At 37.1% G+C, this 21,901-nt stretch overlaps 1 protein-coding gene across 1 annotated transcript in view; it reads right to left on the reverse strand.

The window, feature by feature from the left end:
• Positions 1–522: 522 nt before the first annotated feature.
• Positions 523–21,901, reverse strand: part of ATP8A1 (ATPase phospholipid transporting 8A1) — a 267,076-nt gene continuing 245,697 nt past the window's right edge. Inside the window, 4 exon segments of the mRNA XM_049790104.1 lie at positions 523–1,525; positions 3,891–3,982; positions 14,005–14,097; positions 14,763–14,851. Of these exon segments, the coding sequence (XP_049646061.1) occupies positions 1,428–1,525; positions 3,891–3,982; positions 14,005–14,097; positions 14,763–14,851 (372 nt within the window). The 3' untranslated portion in view covers positions 523–1,427.

Consider the following 21,901-nt stretch of genomic DNA (forward strand, 5'->3'; position numbering starts at 1 on the left):
AATTCCTTTTATTTTTTTTTAAATTAAAGTGTTATTTTAAAAAGTGTAGAAAACTAGTTGTGGTTTTAAAACAGCCCCTTCACCACTTATTATTGGTAGCAAAATAGGCATCTTCAGGAAATGTCTTGGAAATGCTGAAAATAAACTACACATACATTAAAAAACATGAAATAAACCTCAAAATAAAAGTTTTTGACTTTTAGGCTTGAATAACATAAATATGTTTTAATAGTGGGGAAACATACTACTTATTTGTCCCAATTAGCAGCGTGTGACCAATTCTGGAGTTACTTGACAAGTGAACTGAAAAGTATTTCTTTGTCTTAGGCAGTCACCACAACCGGTGTGGTATCTGAGACAGCAGGCAGCTCTAGTGGAAGGAATTGGAAGAATCAGAACACAGTACAAAAGCTGAGTCTATGTCTTTTACAAAAACCCATGCATGTCTTGGACACAGTATGTTAGAAATTACACACAAACACACACATTCATTCACACACATTTCTTACAAGACTAAACAATACTCAAACAGCAGAAGACAGATAGAAAAAGCTAGATGATAAAACTTTACCAAAAATGACTGAAAGACGCACAGGGTTTTAAAAATCAGCTTTGTGACCACAAAACCACATCACCACATGCGTACCCTCTCACGTGAACAGTTAAACAAGACGAACAAGAGAGAAGCATGTGTAAGGCCAGAGGTAACACCACAGATTCTGAGTAGCAAATGCCTTGAAAAGACTCATCTGTGCAAATCACTTTTACATGGGAAAAGCTTGGCATGCAAGTCTTATCTTACAAAAGGACAGGATTTTAACTTTCTCTTAAATTTCTGGGCAAATGACTACTGAGTAAGAAATACATTTATTGAACTTCTTTGGCAAACGTTTATCAAGACCATTTTTTGGACACAAAAACAGTAATGTTCTGTTTAGAAATTTTAATCGACAAGGAGGGTAAGTTTCTTAAGAATGCTGGTTGTTTATTGTTTTGACCAGCATATCCTGAAATCTAAGTCTAGAATACAAGAGTCCTTTGAACATATAATCATGTTGGAGTGTTTCTAATGGTTGGTCATCTTCAGATTTATCCACTCAATTTCTACAGCCCCAGAGTGAGGGTGAAAGCATACTGGTCTAGCTTCTGTTTAAGAAAGCCTCCTGGCAAAATACAAGGTCATTTTCCATTTTTGTTTACAAAGATTTAGCAAATACTTTTTAAAATCTGAAAGAGATGTTACAGTAGAGTTGCACAGTGCTTATGTCCATAATATACAGGAATCTGAACATTGATCAATGAGATGAGCTCAGATCCACTTTTCACCTCCTTGCACCAGGCTGGAATTGGTCTGCAGCTGGCGGGGAAGATCTGAGTGCTCCCCACTGAGACTTCACTCTCCCTGCACACCTTGTGGCTTCTCTCCATCACCACTCATCTGGTCTCTGCTTTGTGGTATCATATGCTCTGATAACCTCAGACTGTGACACGATTCCATTTTCATCTTGAGAAAAAGCGTATCCATCTGAAAGTTACAGGTAAAAATCAGCATCTTGAATTTGGTGGATCTTGATTCATTTTCGAGGGCTTCTTTCCTTTCCTCCTCTCCCTACCCCTTCCCTCCCCTCCATTCCTTTCCTTTCTTTTTTTTTTTTTTTTTTTTTTTTTGGGCCATACCCAGTATGCTCAGGAGTTACTCCTGGCTCTTTGCTCAGGGGTTATTCCTGGTGGTGTTCAGGGGACCATAAGGCATGCTGGGGATCGGACAGATAGGCGAACACACTATCTGCTCTGCTATTGCTCTGTGGCCCTCATTTTTTAAAATTACTTTACTTAAACACAATGTTTTTCAAAATTATTAATAAACTTGTTTCTGGCATTTAATGCACCAGCACCAATCCCACTACCAATATGACCTTCCTTCCATCAGTCTCCAGTTTCCTATCTATCGCCCAGCCTGCCCCCTTGGCAGGCACACAATTATTTAATATTGCATGCTATACTAAATGGCTAATGGAATGATTAAAAAATACTACAGTAAAAGAAACTTTGTGAAAATCGTTATATCTCACAATGGGATCATTAAGTCATCTGAGGGTTTATTAAGCTGCTGCTAGTGGAAGAGTCTGTGTTGTTTTTATTTATTGGGATTAGTTGGCTTCTACTTTCCTGTCTAATTTGCTGTGTGCCTACTGGGGTGTCACTATTGAGGAATTTGGAGGTGTTGATCTGTAGAACTGGGCTGGTGAATCTACATGGCAGTGGCTGAGGGATGTGAATGTGGTTGCTGGGGGTTCTGGAAGATGAGGGGATGAAGGGAAGCTGCTGTCCCCGCTCTGAGAAGACCCCAAGGCCCATAAACCAGTGTACCAGGGTTTTTTGTTGGTTTGGTGTCTGTATAGAGAGAGATTAGTTGTGAAACAGTGAAGTTGGGCTGTTGGTATGGTGGTAGCTATGGATCTGAATGTGGCTGTTGGGGCTTCCCAGAGTTTTTCATCTGAAACAAAGTACTACTTTGAATTTTAGCAGCTTGGCTTGCATCTCTTTGGAGATTAGTCATGAATCCATGAAGCCAGACCGAGGAGCTTACCTAGTAGTGGCTGTGGGATATAGGTGTGGCTGCTGGAACTTCCAGAAGTTGTGGTGGTGGGATGCTGTACTGAGGATGTTTACATGCCCTCACTCCAAGAAGACCCCAGAGTTTTCAGACAAGGACTCACTTTCTAACTTAAAAAAAAATGCAACCCCCCCACTTTCACAAGTATGAAGACACTAATTTGGAATGTGTAGAAAATATGCAGACTCAACTGCAAAATGAAGAGGTGGGTGATTGTAGATGGAGAACTTACAGGTAATAGACTCTGCTCCCTATGGAAGGAGCAGGCAACTCAGCTTCCTCTACCCCCACTATTTTCCATTTAGCTTCCACGTCTACTCTGTCTAGTTTCTGTTCCCCAACTATGGAGATAGGACTAGAAACTCTAATAAAACATGCAAATGATTTCTTTAGAGCTCAGGGAGATGAGAGGGAAGGACAAAGAAAAGCGAGGTAGGGTGAGAATGGCAGAAAAGTGGTCCCCTTTCCTCAGACCACATTCTCTTTGGCTTTCGCCATCTACAAAGAAACTCATTCATGTCTCAACATGGCTGGAGGGGCATAGGGCTAAGAAGCTACTCCCAAGGGATCACATCTTGAGAAAAGGCTTCTTAAAGTGTAACGAGCCAACACATTAACATGCTTATATATGAGTGAAAATAAATCATATGTGGAAACACCATGCAACAAAAGATAAATTACTAACATGAAAACACTTACTGCAGGACTTTATATATTATATTTTCTTTTAGGATCTTGAAATATTAAGAGGGGTGATACCTAATAATTTCTTGCCACTCTCAATATTCATAAATATTTTTAAGGGCAAATATATGTTTCATTGTGCTAGATGAAAGCTGCAAAGGCTCTTGCAAAATTATTCAAGTAAAAGATAACAATACAGAGGCAGCTTTTAAGAGAGGAGATTGTTTCTAATATTTAAGGAAGCAAAGGGCATGTGGAAATATTTTTTTTTAAATGAAATATATAGCAAGGTTTTAAAGTGTTCCCTCTATACAAAGAAGATGGTTGTGGTCAAAGAATGCCTGAAATACTGGTTTTCAACTTTTTACAGACAGGAACTAGCAAAGGTCCCTTGCCATTGAGGTCGAAAAGCCTATGTTCCAAACTGAAGGAGGACTAGCCATTTGTTATTTACATTATACATTGCAAATATGCAAAACTTGTTTTAGGTGTTAGAGTAAGAGTGTTCTAAAGTCAAAACACTGCTTTTTATCAGTGTTGTAGAGTAGCAACAGAAGATTTATTTAAATAGAAGAACTCAAACACTTACGGAGCAGATTTTGTTGCAAGGACTCAGACCTGTACAAGTTCACATGGTTCTTCTTAAAGACGTTCTTGAGGAGTTGTGCCCTCTCGGTGAGACTGTGGAGGAAGTATAAACGTGTGACATGAATTATCAGCTCAGCAGAGACCCCTGAGAGTGCCCAGAGGACTGGTAAGAGAGTTGGACTTCAATCATTGACTTATAAATAACCTATTTTCTCGATAAAAAAGAGAAGCCAAGTATTTTCTGAGCTCACTCCACACTCCCTGTTAGGCAAAGAAAGTTCTGTCTCCAATAACCCAGTGAAAAGATTTCCCCAGTCCTCAGTAGTTGAAGTCAAATGGACAAACATAATCTGTACAGTACAATGACTAAAAGATATAAATCATCCAGTAGCTTTATTAGCCTCTAAGTTCTTGGTTGATTTACTAGGCCTAAGCTGGTGTGAAGAGAAGTGAAATGCTGTGCCTGACACTGACACTATAAAGACTGCTCTAAATACTAGTTGCACTGCTCTGTTTATGATATTCGAGAAACCAGAGACACATGCAACAAGTCAATTGTACTAGCAAAACACTGTTCTCACTGCATGAGTAGTTTTAATACAAATTCCAATGTTTCTTCTAATATGAGCTTTAAACGTTTCTTCTTCTTCTTTTTTTTTGTCCTGAAAAATAAAAACAAAAATGGAACAATAGGTTCTCTATAGAAAGTGGCACTTTGGGCTTTCCCTCTTTTTGAAAAATGATTTCTATCTTGTTTATTGTATGGTTAACTTTAGTGACCTATAAAAGCTGGCACTGTAAATAAAAAAGCAACTTGCAAAGCATTTTTATGAAATAGAAAACATTACTTTACACACTCTGCACATATTTTGGATAAAAAATATTTTTAGTTATATAAATATTTTCTAAAATTTACACAAAGAAGGATCTTCAAAGACTTTTTTAATAAGAATATTTCCATTACCACTTTGTAATGGTATGAAATGTGTTCCTAAATTACATTTTCACTAAAATTTTTTTTTCAGAAAATAGTTCTTTCAGGTAAAATGCCAAGAAAAGCTATTTTTAATAAACATTTAGATACTCGTCAAAGAGACAAATCCATGTAACATTATATAATCCTAGAAGAAAAAATAATGCATGTGGGTTTTCATTGCACATAGAACAGTAGGAACTCAAATATTTGTTATAAATGAAGTTGTATAATAATTCTAAAATGCATTTTAAAGCATCATCAATCCCCATGATAATGCCATTTCTCTAATTTCTTTTAGCAAATGTTTATGTAATTAAAAAAATTGCTGGAACTTGCTTTGTTGAAAAATTCCAATTCTGTATATCCCCACTATAAAAGCTTTAGCTAAGTTGCTTTAAAACTGTATTAGTTCTTTTTTGGTCAATATTTTTCATGCCCCAAAGTGGAACACTCTCTCTCCTCTCCCCCTACTCTTTCTTTTCTCTTTTTCTCTCTCCCTCTCTCATACATACTTGTACACTTATACCCTACATAATCCTCTGTGAAATGAACTCATTGTAATACACAAACATTTATATCTTTGCTGAAGTAAAATATTTAGAAATGCTGACACTTCTAGGACTCTTCCACACATTTTTTAAAGTCTGAAGATATTAACTGGTATTTACTGGACATACATTCTTGTCATTGGGAATTAATTACATTAAGACAAGAAACTAAATCATCTAAAACTCAAGTAGTTTTGCACTGAGTTTTGAAAGTAGCTTTTGCTAGGGAAACATATAGGGAATGGGAAGGGTGATTTTTACTAAATTTTGAAAAACTTTTTATAAATGATGTAGCATTGAAAACCCTAGGATTTGGAGGAACACTAAAATTTGTCGCTTCTTTGGGAAGTCAGCAACTTTAATGATGCCTGCAGTGCTTTTTTTAGCTGAGCGATGTAGACGGGCAATGTGCTGGAAAATCTCTGGTGTTTAAAATTGAAACAAGTACAGAAGAATCAAAGTGGGCAGTGGATCATTATGAGGCCACTTCTTCCCCAAATGCATTTTCCAGGTTCCAGGACATCCTCCAGAAGTGCAGTTCTTTTGCAGGAAACAGTTGAGGTATTAAGAAGGTAGATGAGAGAATGTGATCTTTCAGAGTATGCCATTTACATAGAGGAGAAAATCTGATTTTACATCAAGTTCAAGTTTAGTGTTAAGAAAAAAAGGTGAGAAGAAAGCCTCTTTGGAAAGGAATAGTGCTGCAGAAGGTGCATGGGCTCTGGGGTCTTTTATTTGATGAATTCTGAGCCTGTTTCTTACTATTTAGGCAAACAGACACTTAGGGAACTCTTAGTGCAAATTATTTCTCCTCACTCCTCACTCCCCAAAATGCAAGAAAATACTACAAAAATGCTAACTTTCCTAAACAAAAGAACTGCTGTTTGGACCATTTCTCCAACCTCAATTTATAATTAATAGTACATGTCGACTGCTACACAGAAATAATTTTCCAATATCAGTTTTAATTTCTGAAGTTCCAGTGTACTTTATCAGTAGTAAAAAAAAAAAACCCCTAGGTTTTGATTGTTTTTGTTTTTCTAATTATTATCTGCCTTGAACCTTTGTGCTTTCCTTCAATGCTATTCACAAAACAGAATTTAGTAAATAATGTTGTTTTTCAAGTTGTATTTCTCTAGATTTAGCTTGGGGTAATTGTTCATCATTTCCAAATAATGCATTCTTTACCATCGATACTTATGGGTCCTGACATGGTTAAGTTACATGATAAAAAATATGGTAACATATCAACATTTAGATGTATTAAAATGTAAATTTTTTGTATGAAAGTAGCTTTTTATGTTGTTGCTATTTATTTTGTCATGCCAAGAATTGAACCTAAGATTTTGTTCATGCAAGGCTCAGCCACATTCCTAGCTGATCAATTTTTGAACAGCTTAACACAAAGTAAGAAGGGGAAAAAGACTCTGATAGGAGTTTCTTTTTTTTTTTTTTCATATGAATCTTTATTTAAGCACCATAATTACAAGCATGTTCGTAGTTGGGTTTCAGTCATAAACAGAATACACCCCCCCTTCACCGTACAACTGGTGAATTCCTACCACCAGTGCTCTCCTCCTCCCCTGTCCCTGCCTGCATCATAATAGGCATTCTACTTCTCTCATTCTTTAACATTGTCATGCTAGTTTTTAGTGTAGTTATTTCCCTAACAGTGTTCACACCACTCTTTGTGGTGAGCTTTAAATTGAGAGCCAGTCCTTCAGGCCCTATTGTCTATTGTCTTTGGGCCTTATTACAGTAATCTCTTTAATTTTTCTTAAAACCCATAGATGAGTGAGACTATTCTGCGTCTATCTCTCTCCCTCTGACTTATTTCACTCAGCATAATAGATTCCATGTACATCGTGTATAGGAAAATTTCATGACTTCATCTCTTCTGATGGTTGCATAATATTCCATTGTGTATATGTACCACCATTTCTTTAGCCATTCATCTGTTGAAGGGCATCTGTGTTGTTTCCAGAGTCTGGCTATTGTAAATAGCACTGCAATGAATATAGATGTGAGGAAGGGATTTTTGTATTGTATTTTTGTGTTCCTAGGGTATATCCTTAGGAGTGGAATAGCTGGATCAAATGGGAACTCTATTTCCAGTTTTTTGAGGAATCTCCATATTGTTTTCCACAAAGGCTGGACTAGATGGCATAGAAATGTATTCTTAGTTTTTCTTCTAATTTGTTAGTTTTTACTTTTATATTTTAAGCTCTGGAAATTATTGTTTCATATAACTAAATAGTTAAATATTTTTACTCTATTGCCCTACTAAAATCTGCAACTTAGTAGAGGTGATGTGTACTCTACTTAAAAGAATTCAAGAACACCACCAGTAGGTATTATTTATATCCTATAATGTGTTGTTTTCAGTCAGCCGTGAGAAAAAAGTACATTTGCATTCTATTGCTTATCAGGCTATTTTGGTAGAGTCATTAAAACAGAGAACTCTCCAGAAAGTAAAATTTAGGGAATGCTTTAGTGCATAGCAAATATCAACTGGCCTGTACAAGGTAGTATTCGTAGGGAGATAAACAATAAATATAACAAGTTAAATCTCTGCTTTGGAGTAGATGACATTTCATCATTCTGCCATGCTTCTTTACAAATGCTGGAAAGAATTAGTGTCATAGTGATGGGAGTAGGCTGAGGGAAAATAAAATAAAATATATATGTAATGTACATATATATGTATGTTTGGGGTCATACCCAAACATATAATAAGGGCTTATTATAAGCCCAATAAGGGCTTATTCCTGGCTCTGTGCTCAGGAATTATTACTGGTAAGCTCAGGAAATGATATGGGGCGCCAGGTATTGAACTAAGGCTATGTGCAGGCAAGGGCCCTGCCCACTATACTATCTCTAGGCCCTGGGGAGAATATTTGATATATCCATTATCATCATCCTCCATAAAACTAGTTATATAATATAGTTATATAATATAGATACAAAGTCCAAAGTAAAATCTGAGAAATAGATTTTTTTTCATTAGTTGTAGGTCAATATTCCAATTTCTTTTCTTTGACATAAATCACTACAGGGAAGTCTGGGGAATAGCACCATCACCAACCACATGAGCAAATGTCCAGATATCTATACTTCTCTACATTCTCTTTTTAAAGTTAAGATAGAGGCCAGAACAACAGCATAGTGGGTAGAGTGCTTGCTTTACAGGTGCCAACTTGCATCCTATCCCTGGCATCACATATGGTCCCCTGAAGACAACCAGGAGTAATCATTGAGTACAGAGCCAGGAATAACCCCTGAATATCACCAGGTGTGAACCTAAAACAAAACATAAAAGGTAACAGGCCATAATGATGGATAAAAGAGTAAGGACAATCCCGAAGATCCACGGCTAAATTCTATTTAGTAATGGCTATTGAAAATAATCTTGGGGCCGGGCGGTGGCGCTAAAGGTAAGGTGCCTGCCTTGCCTGCGCTAGCCTTGGACGGACCGCGGTTCGATCCCCCGGTGTCCAGTGTCCCATATGGTCCCCCTAGCCAGGAGCAACTTCTGAGCACATAGCCAGGAGTAACCCCTGAGCGTTACCGGGTGTGGCCCAAAAACCAAAAAAAAAAAAAAAAAAAAAAAAAAAAGAAAATAATCTGGTTGATGTCCACAGTTAGAAATAAAATGTTTTAGACCCATGATCATATCTATAAGATGCAATGCTTTACATGCACATGAAGCTATCAAAAAATGTTTGCCATTGCTTTATTGAGTCCAATCTCTAGAGTTCCTTATTGTATTTAACTTGAAAACATTTGTGGCTTCCCCCAAATGTGGTCCTGGGTTTTAAACCCTGGCTCCAGGCTTAAGCCTGGCTCTAATCTTTAAACTACCGGCAATTTCTGAGCTTCACTGTCCCTTACTTTAAACTAACGAAGTTTTAAATTATTTACTCTGCCTCACCTTCTACTTTTTTTTTTCTTTTCAATTTTTTTTTTTTTTGGTCCCATTCATTGTACTTAAGGATTTCTCCTGGCTCTGCCCTCAGGAATCATTCTTGGTTGGATTCAGGGATTGAACTGAAATATATGTGTTGCTGGGAATTGAACCCATGTTGGTTGAATATAAAAAAGTATACCTTACCCAGTGTATTAAATCATTGGTGTCCATATATTTAAAAAAATAAAATGTAAGATGATACACTATCCTTAAAGGGATCTAGAAGGCCAATATTCCAACAAATTAATATTTACGTAATAAAACGTATAAATATTTGTACTGTAGGAAATTCCCCCACTATTAATGCCTTTATATTTATAGTACAAATACTTTAGTTTTTTCCAGGAAATCTTTGCTATAATTTAATGGAAAAACTAAATTTCAAAGGCTTTTCAATTTATTTTTTGGAGAGGATAGGGTTAGGCCATACCCTCTTGGTGTTTAGGGGTTACTCCTAGCACCGTGCTCAAGAGTGATCCGTGATGGTGCTGGGGTACCTTTTTATGTTAGGGACTAAATCAAGTGTAGTAGCACGCAAGGCTACCTTCTGTTTTATCTCTCTAGCCCATGAAAGATTTTTTATTGATTTTGAAATGTAGAGGTTTCTACTTAATGTTGGAGGATGTCTGCATAAAAGTTTTATTAGCAATAAACAGTACTTCATAGATTATTAGTTGTTTTCTTTTCTTTTCTTTTTTTGTTTTATTGGCCATGTATGGCAGGCTCAGGGGTTACTCCTGGCAGGCTCAGGGGACCATATAGGATGCTGGGAATCAAACCACCATCCATCCTGGGTCAGCTGTGTGCAAGGCAAATGTCCTAACACTGTGCTATCTCTTGAGCCCCCTATTAGATTTTTTTAAACAAATTGAACAAACAATAGTTATAAATAATGAATAATAAGTTTAAATTCATTTTTTCTATCATTTAATTAAAAAATATTCTTTTGCAGTCATATTCCCTGCCTATATTCTCCTAAATAGTTTAGGAGATTCTATTCTAACTCATGATTCAAAAGCAATCTAGAAAAATGTTCCCTGTAGACTTAGATGTGATTTGCCAGATAACATGGTAATGGCATATCATTTCCACTAAGAATGACTATTTTAACCAATATGTTATAATCTTTGAAAATGATTAAAGATGGTAAATTAATATAAATACTAATCTGTATACAGTCTTTAAGAGTCAGTTGCCCTCACAATAATTAGTTTCTCATATACATTACATTTTGTACATAACTAGATGGTAGTTCTTAGCTCAGGATAAAAGCACTTCAAAAATCTTGCAATGAAGGGCAAGAGAAAACAGCAGGTAGGGTGCTGCCTTGCATGCAGCTGCCTTGGACTTGATCCCTGACTTGGTCCCTTAAACACTGCCAGGAGTAATTTCTGAGTGCAGATCAAGAAGTTACCCCCGGAGCATTGCTGGGTATACCTCCCCATTCTACAAACAACCCTCCCTCCCTCTCTCCCTTTCCCTCTCTCCCTTTCCCTCTCTCCCTTTCCCTCCCTCCCTTTCCCTCCCTCCCTCCCTCCCTCCCTCCCTCCCTCCCTCCCTCCCTCCCTCCCTCCCTCCCTCCCTCCCTCCCTCCCTTCCTTCCTTCCTTCCTTCCTCCCACCCACCACCCTCAGCTGTGCTCAGAGCTTGCTCCTTGCTCTATGCTCAAGGATCACTCTTGGCTGGGTTTGAGGGACGACATGCAGGCACCAAGTATAAACTTGGGTTGACAACAAACAAGGCAAATACCACACCCTCTGTACTATTGCTCCAGCCCAATTTTACCATTTAGAAGCCAACCATCTATCCACCAACCATTCACAATACAACTATCCTTTTACCATTTCTTAGATATCTTGATCAATCATTCATTTGGCAAATTTATCAAGTGCTATCAATGTTCTGAAACTATGCTAGCTCTTAGGTTGCAGTTGAGACAAAACAGAGATCTCTCCTGCAAGGAGTATAATTTAGTATGGAAAACAAACAAGCACTAGTAAATAAGTATATTATAATGAGTAAGTTAACAACAACAAAAAAAGAAGTATAAAACTAGATAGCAGAGTAGGAATTTAATTTATAGAGGTCACTGCATCTGAACTAGATTTTGAAAGCTAAGAATTAGATTTTCCAGCTTTTAAGAGGGTATCAGCTCCCAGTCAAGGAAAAAGCATATGCTAAAAAAACAGGGAAGCATTAGAAAGCAGGCATAGTGTTTTTAAAGGAAAGGAAGACCACTACAGCAGGAATACAGAAAAATCACACTTTCTCTCTCACTATGCAGATATAATGAGCCAATATGGGTAAATTTGGAGTCAATTCCATTCTCCAAGAATCTTAAAATATTTCTGGTAGTCAAATCCATGTGCTAATTCCTTAAATGCCTCACAATGCATGAAAACTTTTCCATCCGGTTGTTAGCCATCTTTTTTCATAGATCCTCTTTTCTGCTTCTCTTGCTATCATAGAGCAGGAAGACATTATAGTCTGGCAGACACTCTCACTTTCTGCTCACCCATGTGCAGCAATGTAACTTCGAGAACAGATTGGGGAGGGGATTTTTATTGGGGGAATTATTGACCTAATAGTAAACTCATTCCTGAGTTCTCAAAGAAAGCTGATGATCTGTTTTAGGCAGCAGCTGCAAATTTCTTTTTCATTTTGGGAGTTATTTGCTGCATTTTTCTTTGGAATTGCTAATGGTCATTGTTGTGAAATTCACTTCATTCCCTTTAAGGCTCACTTATGTATTTGATTTCATGGAAAGGGTTACCTATATCACAGTTTCATTCCATCTTTAGGAACCAGTTCATTATATTGAAGTATCAATCTGATCAATCAACAGTCAAATTCTGAGAGACTGAAAACTAGGGAAACTGAAAATTGTACAAAAAAGGCTTCAGGTAAGTTAGGTTTATTGATGTATTCACAAAGAGGAGGAGTTTATGCCTATTAGTGGTCTTTTTGAATGACAATAAATGGCTTTATACTTAATTCAGTGAGCCTCACATTGCACCATATCCTTTTGACATTTAGTGTGAAAGATAGAAAATATTCACTCTGTTCCAGGCAATGAACTAGAAGTTGACTCTTGATACTGTTTTATTATTATTTTTTAATCGACAGATGGAAGAGGAAGAAATGAGTAATCCTACAAACAGGTATTCTCTTAATTCATAGAGGGACACTGATTTACAGAGGCTAAGAGAAGTGTATCTATTCAGCTGGTTTTTGTTTTTCCTACCATACCAAGTTCCTTAAAACCAAACCAGACAACAGCAAATGGAGGCATTTTAGCAAATGGCTAAGGGCAGAGGCTCTAGAATCAATAGACAGGAGATTTGCTCACTTTTGACTTGGAAAATCTGGCTCTCTAAGCCCCACTGGAAAGAAGAGAGAAGATTAATTTGCATGGAGCTGTTTTAGGAATTCAACCAGAATTCAGCAGCAGCGGAAGTGATAGATGCTGGGTCTAACATGCAGTAAGGACATAGTAAATGCCAGTGCTATTATTTTAAAGGGAGCCAGAGACGATTGTGTAACGTGCTGCTTCGGCCTAATGAGAGCACGAGAGATCTGGAAGCCAAGGTCCAGCTCGGATTGAAATTTCATTCCTTTGTGCCAAAATGAGTAGCAACGGGGAATCAAGATTAAGGTGAGAGAGAGTGGGGGAAAATGCTTCCTACGCTCATCTTGGTATGAAGAAATAGAGACAAGAGTATATTTCTTATCTGACAGTCACAAATGTGTTATATTATAGGCTGCTTCCAAATAATTTAACTTTATTTTTATAGTGAATTGAATACATTTGATTAGTTGTCTACTGCAAAAATAAACTTTTTTTTTTTGAAAGTGCTGAGAATTAGATCCAGGACCTCGCACATGCAAGGCAAGTGCTCTACTGCTGAGTCATGTCCCTGGACTCTACATTAGTTTTGCAAACTTGCTGTTTTTGGAAACTGGGAGTAGAAGGATACAACTCACTTCCCTGATACATGCATCAATGTCAGTTCCTGATAACATTCTGGATACAATTATGTTTGTAAGGCAGCTACCCTTATGTCAAGTTCAGTTTTCATTATATTCTCTTTTCCTCTGGGATGTAGTTTTAAGCTGAAAATATTTCTCCCTTTTTTAAATTAATGCAAAAATACTTATAACTACCCTTTGTTTAATGAACATTAATTTCCAGGCTCTAAACAATACTAAGCACTAGCCATAGAGTAGATATTATAACCCTTATTTTATGGGTGAGGAGATGAAATCTTATAGCAGCCAGCAACTCGGCTCTGATATGCATAGCTTAATGACTGATAAATGTAATTTGAGTTCATATTTTTGATTCCAAAATCTGTCAACAATACTGCTGTCTCATGCTAACTGATAAAAATAAGTCTTATCACGTATTTCCAACCACTATTAAAAGATGAACGTCAAAGAGAAGGTATTAGATTTGATCCATATGGACCCCTGAGCCTGAGAAAAAAGTGATTCCCGAGTAGAGAGCTAGGAGTTAAGATCTGAGTGCTGCTGGGTGTGGCTTCAAAAACGAAAACAGCAACAAAAACAAAAAGAATGAAAGAATGTAATGCCACTTGGAAAAGAATACAGTAGTGAATTTTACCTTTTTCCAAGCACAACTGCTCCCGGATCTTCAGATTTTGCTTCTAGTTCCTGAACTTCATCTACTAATGTTTTAAAAGCTGTCCTCTTGATACTGCAAGGAAACACATTTACAAGGAAAAAATTTATGTGAAGCCTTGAGATTCTATAATACTGGTATCTCTATTATACTATTGATGAGTATGAGTCCACAGTACAAGCAAAATTTCTTCAATTCAAGTTTTAAAAATTCAATAAAATATCAGTCAAAATGGTCTAGGTTTATATTAAAACATACTAAATATGGATCACTTAGTGTTAATCATATCTTTCTTTGTGGAAAGATAACACATTTATAATCTGACAAGAATCAGCATTGTCTTAGTTTCTTTCATTCAATCTTTAAGATATGCTTAAGATGAGGTAGGAAAAAAATTTCCTCTAGCAGCTACTGCTCACTAGTACATGTTATAAATAAATAAAAACTTAAAATATATACTTGAAGATAACTGGATCATTTTCTACTACCTTTAAGGAATTTTCTCAGCTGATTTCTAAAAATGCATTCTCCAACATTAACCAAAACTACTTGCTTTACTTCCAAGTCAGTTTCCTACACTAATTTCATTTTCTATTTCCTCTTTCACTGCTTTCATCTTTATTGTTTCACTTGAGTGATAATATCACTATACACTATATATTTGAGATAATGTACAACTAGAGAACTCTGAGGATGGATATGGATTTTATTTTCATGTAGAAACTGACTATTATACTTACACCTTGTATGCTACATCCAGAAGCAGTGAAGCTGCAGGGATGAATAACAGCCCCATCCAAAAGACTCCAGAACTAAATAACATGGCTGCCTGAATAAATTGCCAGAAACAAAATTAGATTAAAACCCCCGAAATATATTATTCATATTTAAATCATATATGACTTTAAGTAAAATAATTTTAAGAATTTCACTGTGGGAGGTCATATAACTCTAAATTCAAACTTGCAAAGTATTTCCAATGAAATGCTGAACGGGTTAAAACGTGCATTTACTGTACCTATTTCCCCCCTTCAAGTAATTAATAGAGAAAGTTGATCATATACCAAATCTTTTCATACTTGTATTTAAGTACTTTTATTGTGATCATTACACATGGAGTAATAAAAGAGATCTTCCATAACTTAGAATATAAGATCAATCTTTTCTTTTCTTTTTTTTTTTTTCAGATCAATCTTTTCAAACAAACTTTAACTCTGGATTTAATTATCTTATAAAACAACCTATAAAAAATCTAGTTAGAAACTAAATTGCCTGTCTCTGCAAATAAAAATTAATTTTATTTTTTGTAAAAACATGTGCAATATTAAAAAATAATTCTGCAAATCAAGTATCAACATAATCAAATATAGGTATCTATAAAAACAGCAATTTTATTACTTTTGACGAAATCCTGGAGTAATCTTAAGTTTTGTTCAGATATTTATATAGGTTTTTTTGATGCAAGCTATCACTTTAAAAAAATTAAACCTAGAATGGAAAGACCAAATAAAAGAGTAACTAAAACTTAAAATCATTCTCTTGTACTAACTTTGAGATTGCAATATTAATCTTCTAGATTGCAGGAAAATGATTAGGGATTAGTAAATTCAATGAGATATTTACAATTATAATAAAATTCCTTTGTAATATAATATTAAAAAGAAGTGTCATACAATTAAACCAAAAGAATTATTTTGCTTTGAGTCTATCAAGAGTTTATTTAAAGTCATAAATATATTGTTATAACCCCATTAAAAAGCAGTTGGATAATTTACACCCAATTAACAATCACACCAGATTTTTTTATACCAGGTATGGTTCATGAATTAAAAATGAGCTGAAGCTTAGTTCTTATAAGCAGCCTCATAACTATCGTCCTAATTAATATATCTAATCAAACTTAAAGATTACTAACTTAAAATTGTTTGAGCTTATCCATTAAATTCCCAACTGAAGAGCTGCTATTTAAACTGGTTTTCCACATTAAACACAAGCATTTTGATACATACAGACTTGATTCAATTCATATCAGAATTTTTTCCTTCAATATGGTTAAGCAGTTCCAAAGACATTTAAAATAACAAATATTACAAAATAAATGCTGCTGGACAAAAAATATTCACATAAAAGTCACATTATTTTATAGGCAAAACATGATCTTCAACAGTTTGCTACATCTTTAATAAAGAAAACCAACATGAACTATGTAGGAAGAAATGTCTATCTATGTGGTGAGTTTTATTTAAAGCTCAGGATACTTTTAAAAAAGTAAGAACCGTAAAACAACAGCAGCAGCACAACCAAAATACAAGGTAATAATTTTTCCCTTTGGGAGAAAAGTAAGATAAAATAAAATCTTTAAGTTATATAATTACAAAGGCTTCACTAATTAGGCTTCCTTTTAATCTATTCTAATTTGGGGGGCAGGGTAACATTCCTTCTTGCCTTGCCACCTCTATGAACCAAGGCTGGAGGAAAAGCAAAGTGGCAGAGTGGGGACTTAGGTTGCTAATTCTGACTATTGTGATGTTAACGATGAAAGGGGGGGTGCCCACTATTCAGTCCACCAGCCCTTGCCTTTACAAATGAACTACATGAATTGAGGGGGAGAAAAGTTTTTCTGCATCATATCTGAAAGCCTGTCAGATTTTTCCCCCCTTCTGCGGAGTTAATCCAAACCTAATAGATTTAAAGCCGTCATTCGCATTACAGACAGAGAGTCTCTTTGTATTTTTTCTTTTTCTTTTTCTCTTTTTTTATTTGGATGAAGAGGGGAGGGAGAAAAAAATCCCAGAGGTATTTCCTTCCTTTCTGCCCCAGAAAGCTCCCCCTCACTCCGTAGAAACCATTTTTGTCTCTAACTTTTCACATCTCTGCACTGCTGCAGGTCAGCTGGGAAAAGGCGCTGTCTGATCCCAGCAGACAATTGGGGGGGGGGGGGGAGTAGGAGGAATAAAAAGGGAGAGTGGGTGAAAAGTATTTCCCAGCAGCTGTTGTAGGGTTGGCTCTTGCTTCTTTGCACTTCCTTGCTGTTCAGTTTCCTGGGAGGGCCATACCAGGTCATTTCTGCTGGTCCTGTGAACCCCAATGTAAAATGCCACAAAAGTGGCTCCCAGGGAATTGGAGAAAGGCTCTGGCAAAAAGCTTCAATGAAGTTGGAGGTTGGAGGGGACATGCCTTGTGCAGAGAGCAGAACATAGCAAGTATCTATCTATGCAAAGCGATACTGGTTTCCCCATTAGGCCACACAATGAGGTACTCATTGTGCAGAATAGCCTTCATGGGCAAAGGGCTGAGGACCTTGGGAGAAGGTAAGAGGGTTCATTTAGCCAAGTCTAAGGGCTTGCAATGGAGGGGCCTTACCTTCTGCCCCACCAAGCGGAGAGCTCTCAGCATCTGTATTCCCACACTAGAGAACATCTCGCCTAATGAGTTCCTCTGGTCTGGAGGGGAATTTAAACACACTCCCTGCCCATAAACCTTCAGCAGCTTGGTTTTTGGGACTGCCCACCCCTCCTTTTACACTATAAATGTCAGAGTGGACGCCTGAAGAGAGTATGGACAATGCTATCTAAACAGGGAGACCCTCTGGGGAGTTGGAAGACTGTAACCAAAACCAAGAACTGGAGCAAAAGTTCTGGATGTTGTGACTTGAAGTTAGTCTTGGCTCTGTGATCTCTGGAGATTCAGACAATCAGACCTACGGGAAGTAACTTAGCTTCCTCCCTGTAAAGTAGATTCTAAGAATTGAAATCAGAATGCTTATAAAGTGGCTGCTTTTATTTTTCATACTGATCACAAGACACTTTTCTCATTTCTTAGGAGTTTTCAAATGTCTTTCAACTCTCTTCATCTTTTTGTCCGTCCCAGGAATTTTTTCCTATGAGCCGCCAGGAAGAAAACATTTTTTTTTTTCATGGTATGAAATTAAGCGTAAGTCTATGTAAAATGTATGGTTTCCATTGCATTAAAATCTCAATAGAGGCTCCTCTCAAGTCTGGAACTGACCGTAATAATGGAACACTCTAAAGTGACATTTCTCACAAGTCTGCATGATGCTCAACAGTAAAGCCCTGGCCTTGCATGTGTGAGGCCCTGGCTTAGATCCCCAGCACTGCCACACACATAGTATCATTCCTATTAGTCAACAGGAATTAAGAAATAATGATAACTTTTTAGAAGAATTATTGTACTAAAACTAATGTATTAAGGAAGAGGAAAATGTTATGTAAAATTTTTTGGTTAGTGTAAAGAGGGCAGCAGATAAATTAGTATAAATTCTGAGGGGTTAAAAGTTAATATTAGGGCCCGGATAGATAGCACAGCGGTGTTTGCCTTGCAAGCAGCCGATCCAGGATCAAAGGTGGTTGGTTCGAATCCCAGTGTCCCATACGGTCCCCCGTGCCCGCCAGGAGCTATTTCTGAGCAGACAGCCAGGAATAACCCCTGAGCACTGCCGGGTGTGGCCCAAAAACCAAAAAAAAAAAAAAAAAAAAGTTAATATTAGTGGGTCCAAATATAGTACAGCAGGTAGGGTGATTGTCTTGCATACTGCCAACCTGGGTTCAAATCCCAGGCACTTAATATGGTCCCTAGAGCCCCACCAGGATAATTTCTGAGAGCAGAGCCAGGAATAATCCCTAAGAACACTGGTTCTGAACCAAACCTCTCTTATCCCAAAATAAAACTGATTCATAAAAATGGAGGCATTCCACATATTCAAAAATATGATTAAAGCATGAGCTAAACATGCGACATATATAGAAATAATTTTTGGTTGATATTTGATTATAAAAATGGAGCTTTATCTTCATAAGAAGATCTAAGATCACAAGAAATAGTAAAAAGATCAAAGAAAGCATTCAGAGAAGCAGCAGCAGAAGATGCTGCTTTAAAATCTTCACAGAAACACAACCAAGGTAGTTGGATCCCTACATTGTGGGAATACAGGAGGGGTATGGTGAAATGAATATGCTTAACAACTTACCAGCAATGAACACAGCGCCTTTGATTTTCATATCACACTAAACTCAAAGCATAAGAGCTATTTCTGGCATGGTACTGGACCAGGCTGGTGTTAATCCTAGTAGATTCCAACTTTCAGCAGGCTAAAACAGATTCCAGTCCTATAAGTTATTCTCCCAGTCCAGTATCTTCACTCTTGGGAAAGCATTTTGGCAAAGTACATCAAGGACACAAACCTTTATTCATCTTAACCTTATTATTCCAACATCTACAATGATGAACTAAAATTTGGTACAGCTTTAAAATTTGGTATAAATAATGCCTCATCTATATCTATATCTATATCTATCTATCTATCTATCTATCTATCTATCTATCTATCTATCTATCTATCTATCTATCTATCTATCTATCTATCTATCTATCCATCCATCTATCTATCCATCTATCCATCCATCTATCCATTCATCCATCCACCCACCCACCCACCCACCCACCCACCCATCCATCCATCCATCCATCCATCCATCCATCCATCCATCCATCCATCCATCCATCCATCCATCCATCCATCCATCTTTGATCTACCTCTCATAGTGCTCAAGGGTTACTCCTGGCTATGTATTCAGAAATTACTTCTGAGGGTTCTCCAGGAACCAATAGGATGCTAGGGACTGAACTGGTTCAACCAAAAGCAAGGCAAATGCCTTACCCATTTTACTATAGCTCTGGAGTTTGGAGTCAGTTTGTTCTGAAAGCACTTGCCTTCCACAAACTGTGCCATAACCCAAGGCTTCCAAAGATGCAAATCAACCACAGCTCTAGGTTTTTGGATAACACAGTCACAACACCAAACATATTTAAAACTTTGGGAAATCAGAGTAAGAAAACCTAGGAATAGTTTTGTTTAACCATGGCTTCCCAAATGTATTTGCTAATCATGGAACAATGCTCACCACCCTCCTTCCATTTCCCTAGTTCACTAATATCCAAAGAATTTGGGAAAATTAAAATATCTGTTAAAGCCTATTTTAAATAGTAAATAATTAAGAAACTAAGAATACTCTCTGACTACTTAAGTAAATGTACATCCATATGAGAGCACATTATTCAAGCTACTGAACCTTCAAGCTGTTTAAAAATGCAATTCTTGCAAAACTGCTTTTTTCAGGCAGTCTTGAATAAGGAGAATAAATGACAAACATCCCAGTATTCTCTCTAGAGCTTTACATTACCATACACACACATTTCCTGGGAAGGTTGACTGCTTCTACATCACTATGGGACTAGTTACAATCCTTCCCTGTGGTTTAGATTTCAAAACAAGCTACTCAGCTTTGAACTTGAAAGTCACATAGGTAATAATTTTGAGATGAATACATCCTGAATTGAATACACACAGTCTTCCCCCAAGCCCACTCTGCCAGTGAGCTTAAGCTAGAAACCTGGATTCTGACTTTCAATCATTCATCTCTTTCCACCATCTGCAATGTCACCAGGTTCTGTTGTGATTAGGATCTGTGGGTCTATCTACTGCCTTCCCAACCCAGCTATTACCCACCAGCCCAAATCCACAGATCTTCTTAGCCTTCTCATAGGACTAACTCCCTACTTGCTTTGATTCTAGTTAATCAGAAGGTTATGTCCAAAGGACAGATAAACTTGAACTATTCTCAGGCTTTTGAATTAAGTACTTGATGACAATATATTGCTCTCTGACTAGGGTGCAAAAATTCTTTTTTTTTTATTATGGGCAAAGTGAATTACAAATATTTCACAGTAATATTTAAGGCACATAGTAGTAATGAATGAGGGGCATTCCCACCACCAGTGCTGCCCTCCCTCCACTCCTGTTCCCAGCATGCATCCCTCTTCCCTCTCTTCTACCCCCCATAATGCTAGTGCAGCTGTTTCCCCCATGTACAGTTTGATGTAGATTGGGTATCAATTCTGTTGTCATTGACTCTGAATTTTGTGTTCAAGTCTGATCATTTTTTATTTCCACCAAATGGACATACAACTCTCTGGTCTTGGTACCATCCCTTTTTCTTCCTCTAAATATGTTGATCAAGGTGATTCCAGTAATGTGGCTCTATTTGAGATATAAGAAGGGATATGGAAGGAGTCTGTCTAGGTAGAGCACAAAAAATTCTTAAATGATTTCAAGAGCACTCCTATCTGGCTTTGACTTCTCCAGATTTCTTTCAAGCTGGTGCCCGGATCTTCCGAAGAACCTGTTGATGCCAATGGGACCTTTCTTTTGCCTGCATGTATAATGTCTACTTTGCCTTTAAATATTCATGGCTTTTCCAAAGGGCCAGAAAATTTTGGGCAAAATTCCCAAATAGATATACAGTCTGTCTCTTGCCCCCATCCCCATCCCATATGCCAAATTAAAGATCAATTCTGTTGTTTTTTGTCTCTTCATGACATTGCCATCAAGAGAAAAAAACTTAATTTGGTGGGCAGGGCACAGCTCAGGGATGGCTCCAAGATAGGGACTATATGGGATACTGGGGATTGAACCCAGAACGGCCATGTGCAAGGCAAATACCTTACCCCCCTGTACTATAATGCTTCGGCTTTGACAGATTGTTTAAAAAAAAATCTAAGTTGACATACTCAATCTGGCTTTGTGATTCCTATTAATTTTCATACAGCTTCCTAGGACTTTCAATGTATATTGTAATTCATTCCTCTCTATTGCTTTGACTCTATCAAGCCTTTTCTTTGAATGGGACAGAGCAATAGTACAGCAGGCAGGGTGTTTGCTATGCACACAGCCAACTCAGGTTCAATCTCCAGTGCCTCATATGATTCCCCGATTGCCAGGTGTAGAATCAGGAGTAACCTCAAAAAATCACCAGATGAGGCCCAGGGGGGAAATAAAAAGACTTTTCTTTGGAAAAGGTAG

Source organism: Suncus etruscus, chromosome 16 (assembly GCF_024139225.1).
Source record: "Suncus etruscus isolate mSunEtr1 chromosome 16, mSunEtr1.pri.cur, whole genome shotgun sequence".
Lineage (NCBI taxonomy): Eukaryota > Metazoa > Chordata > Mammalia > Eulipotyphla > Soricidae > Suncus > Suncus etruscus.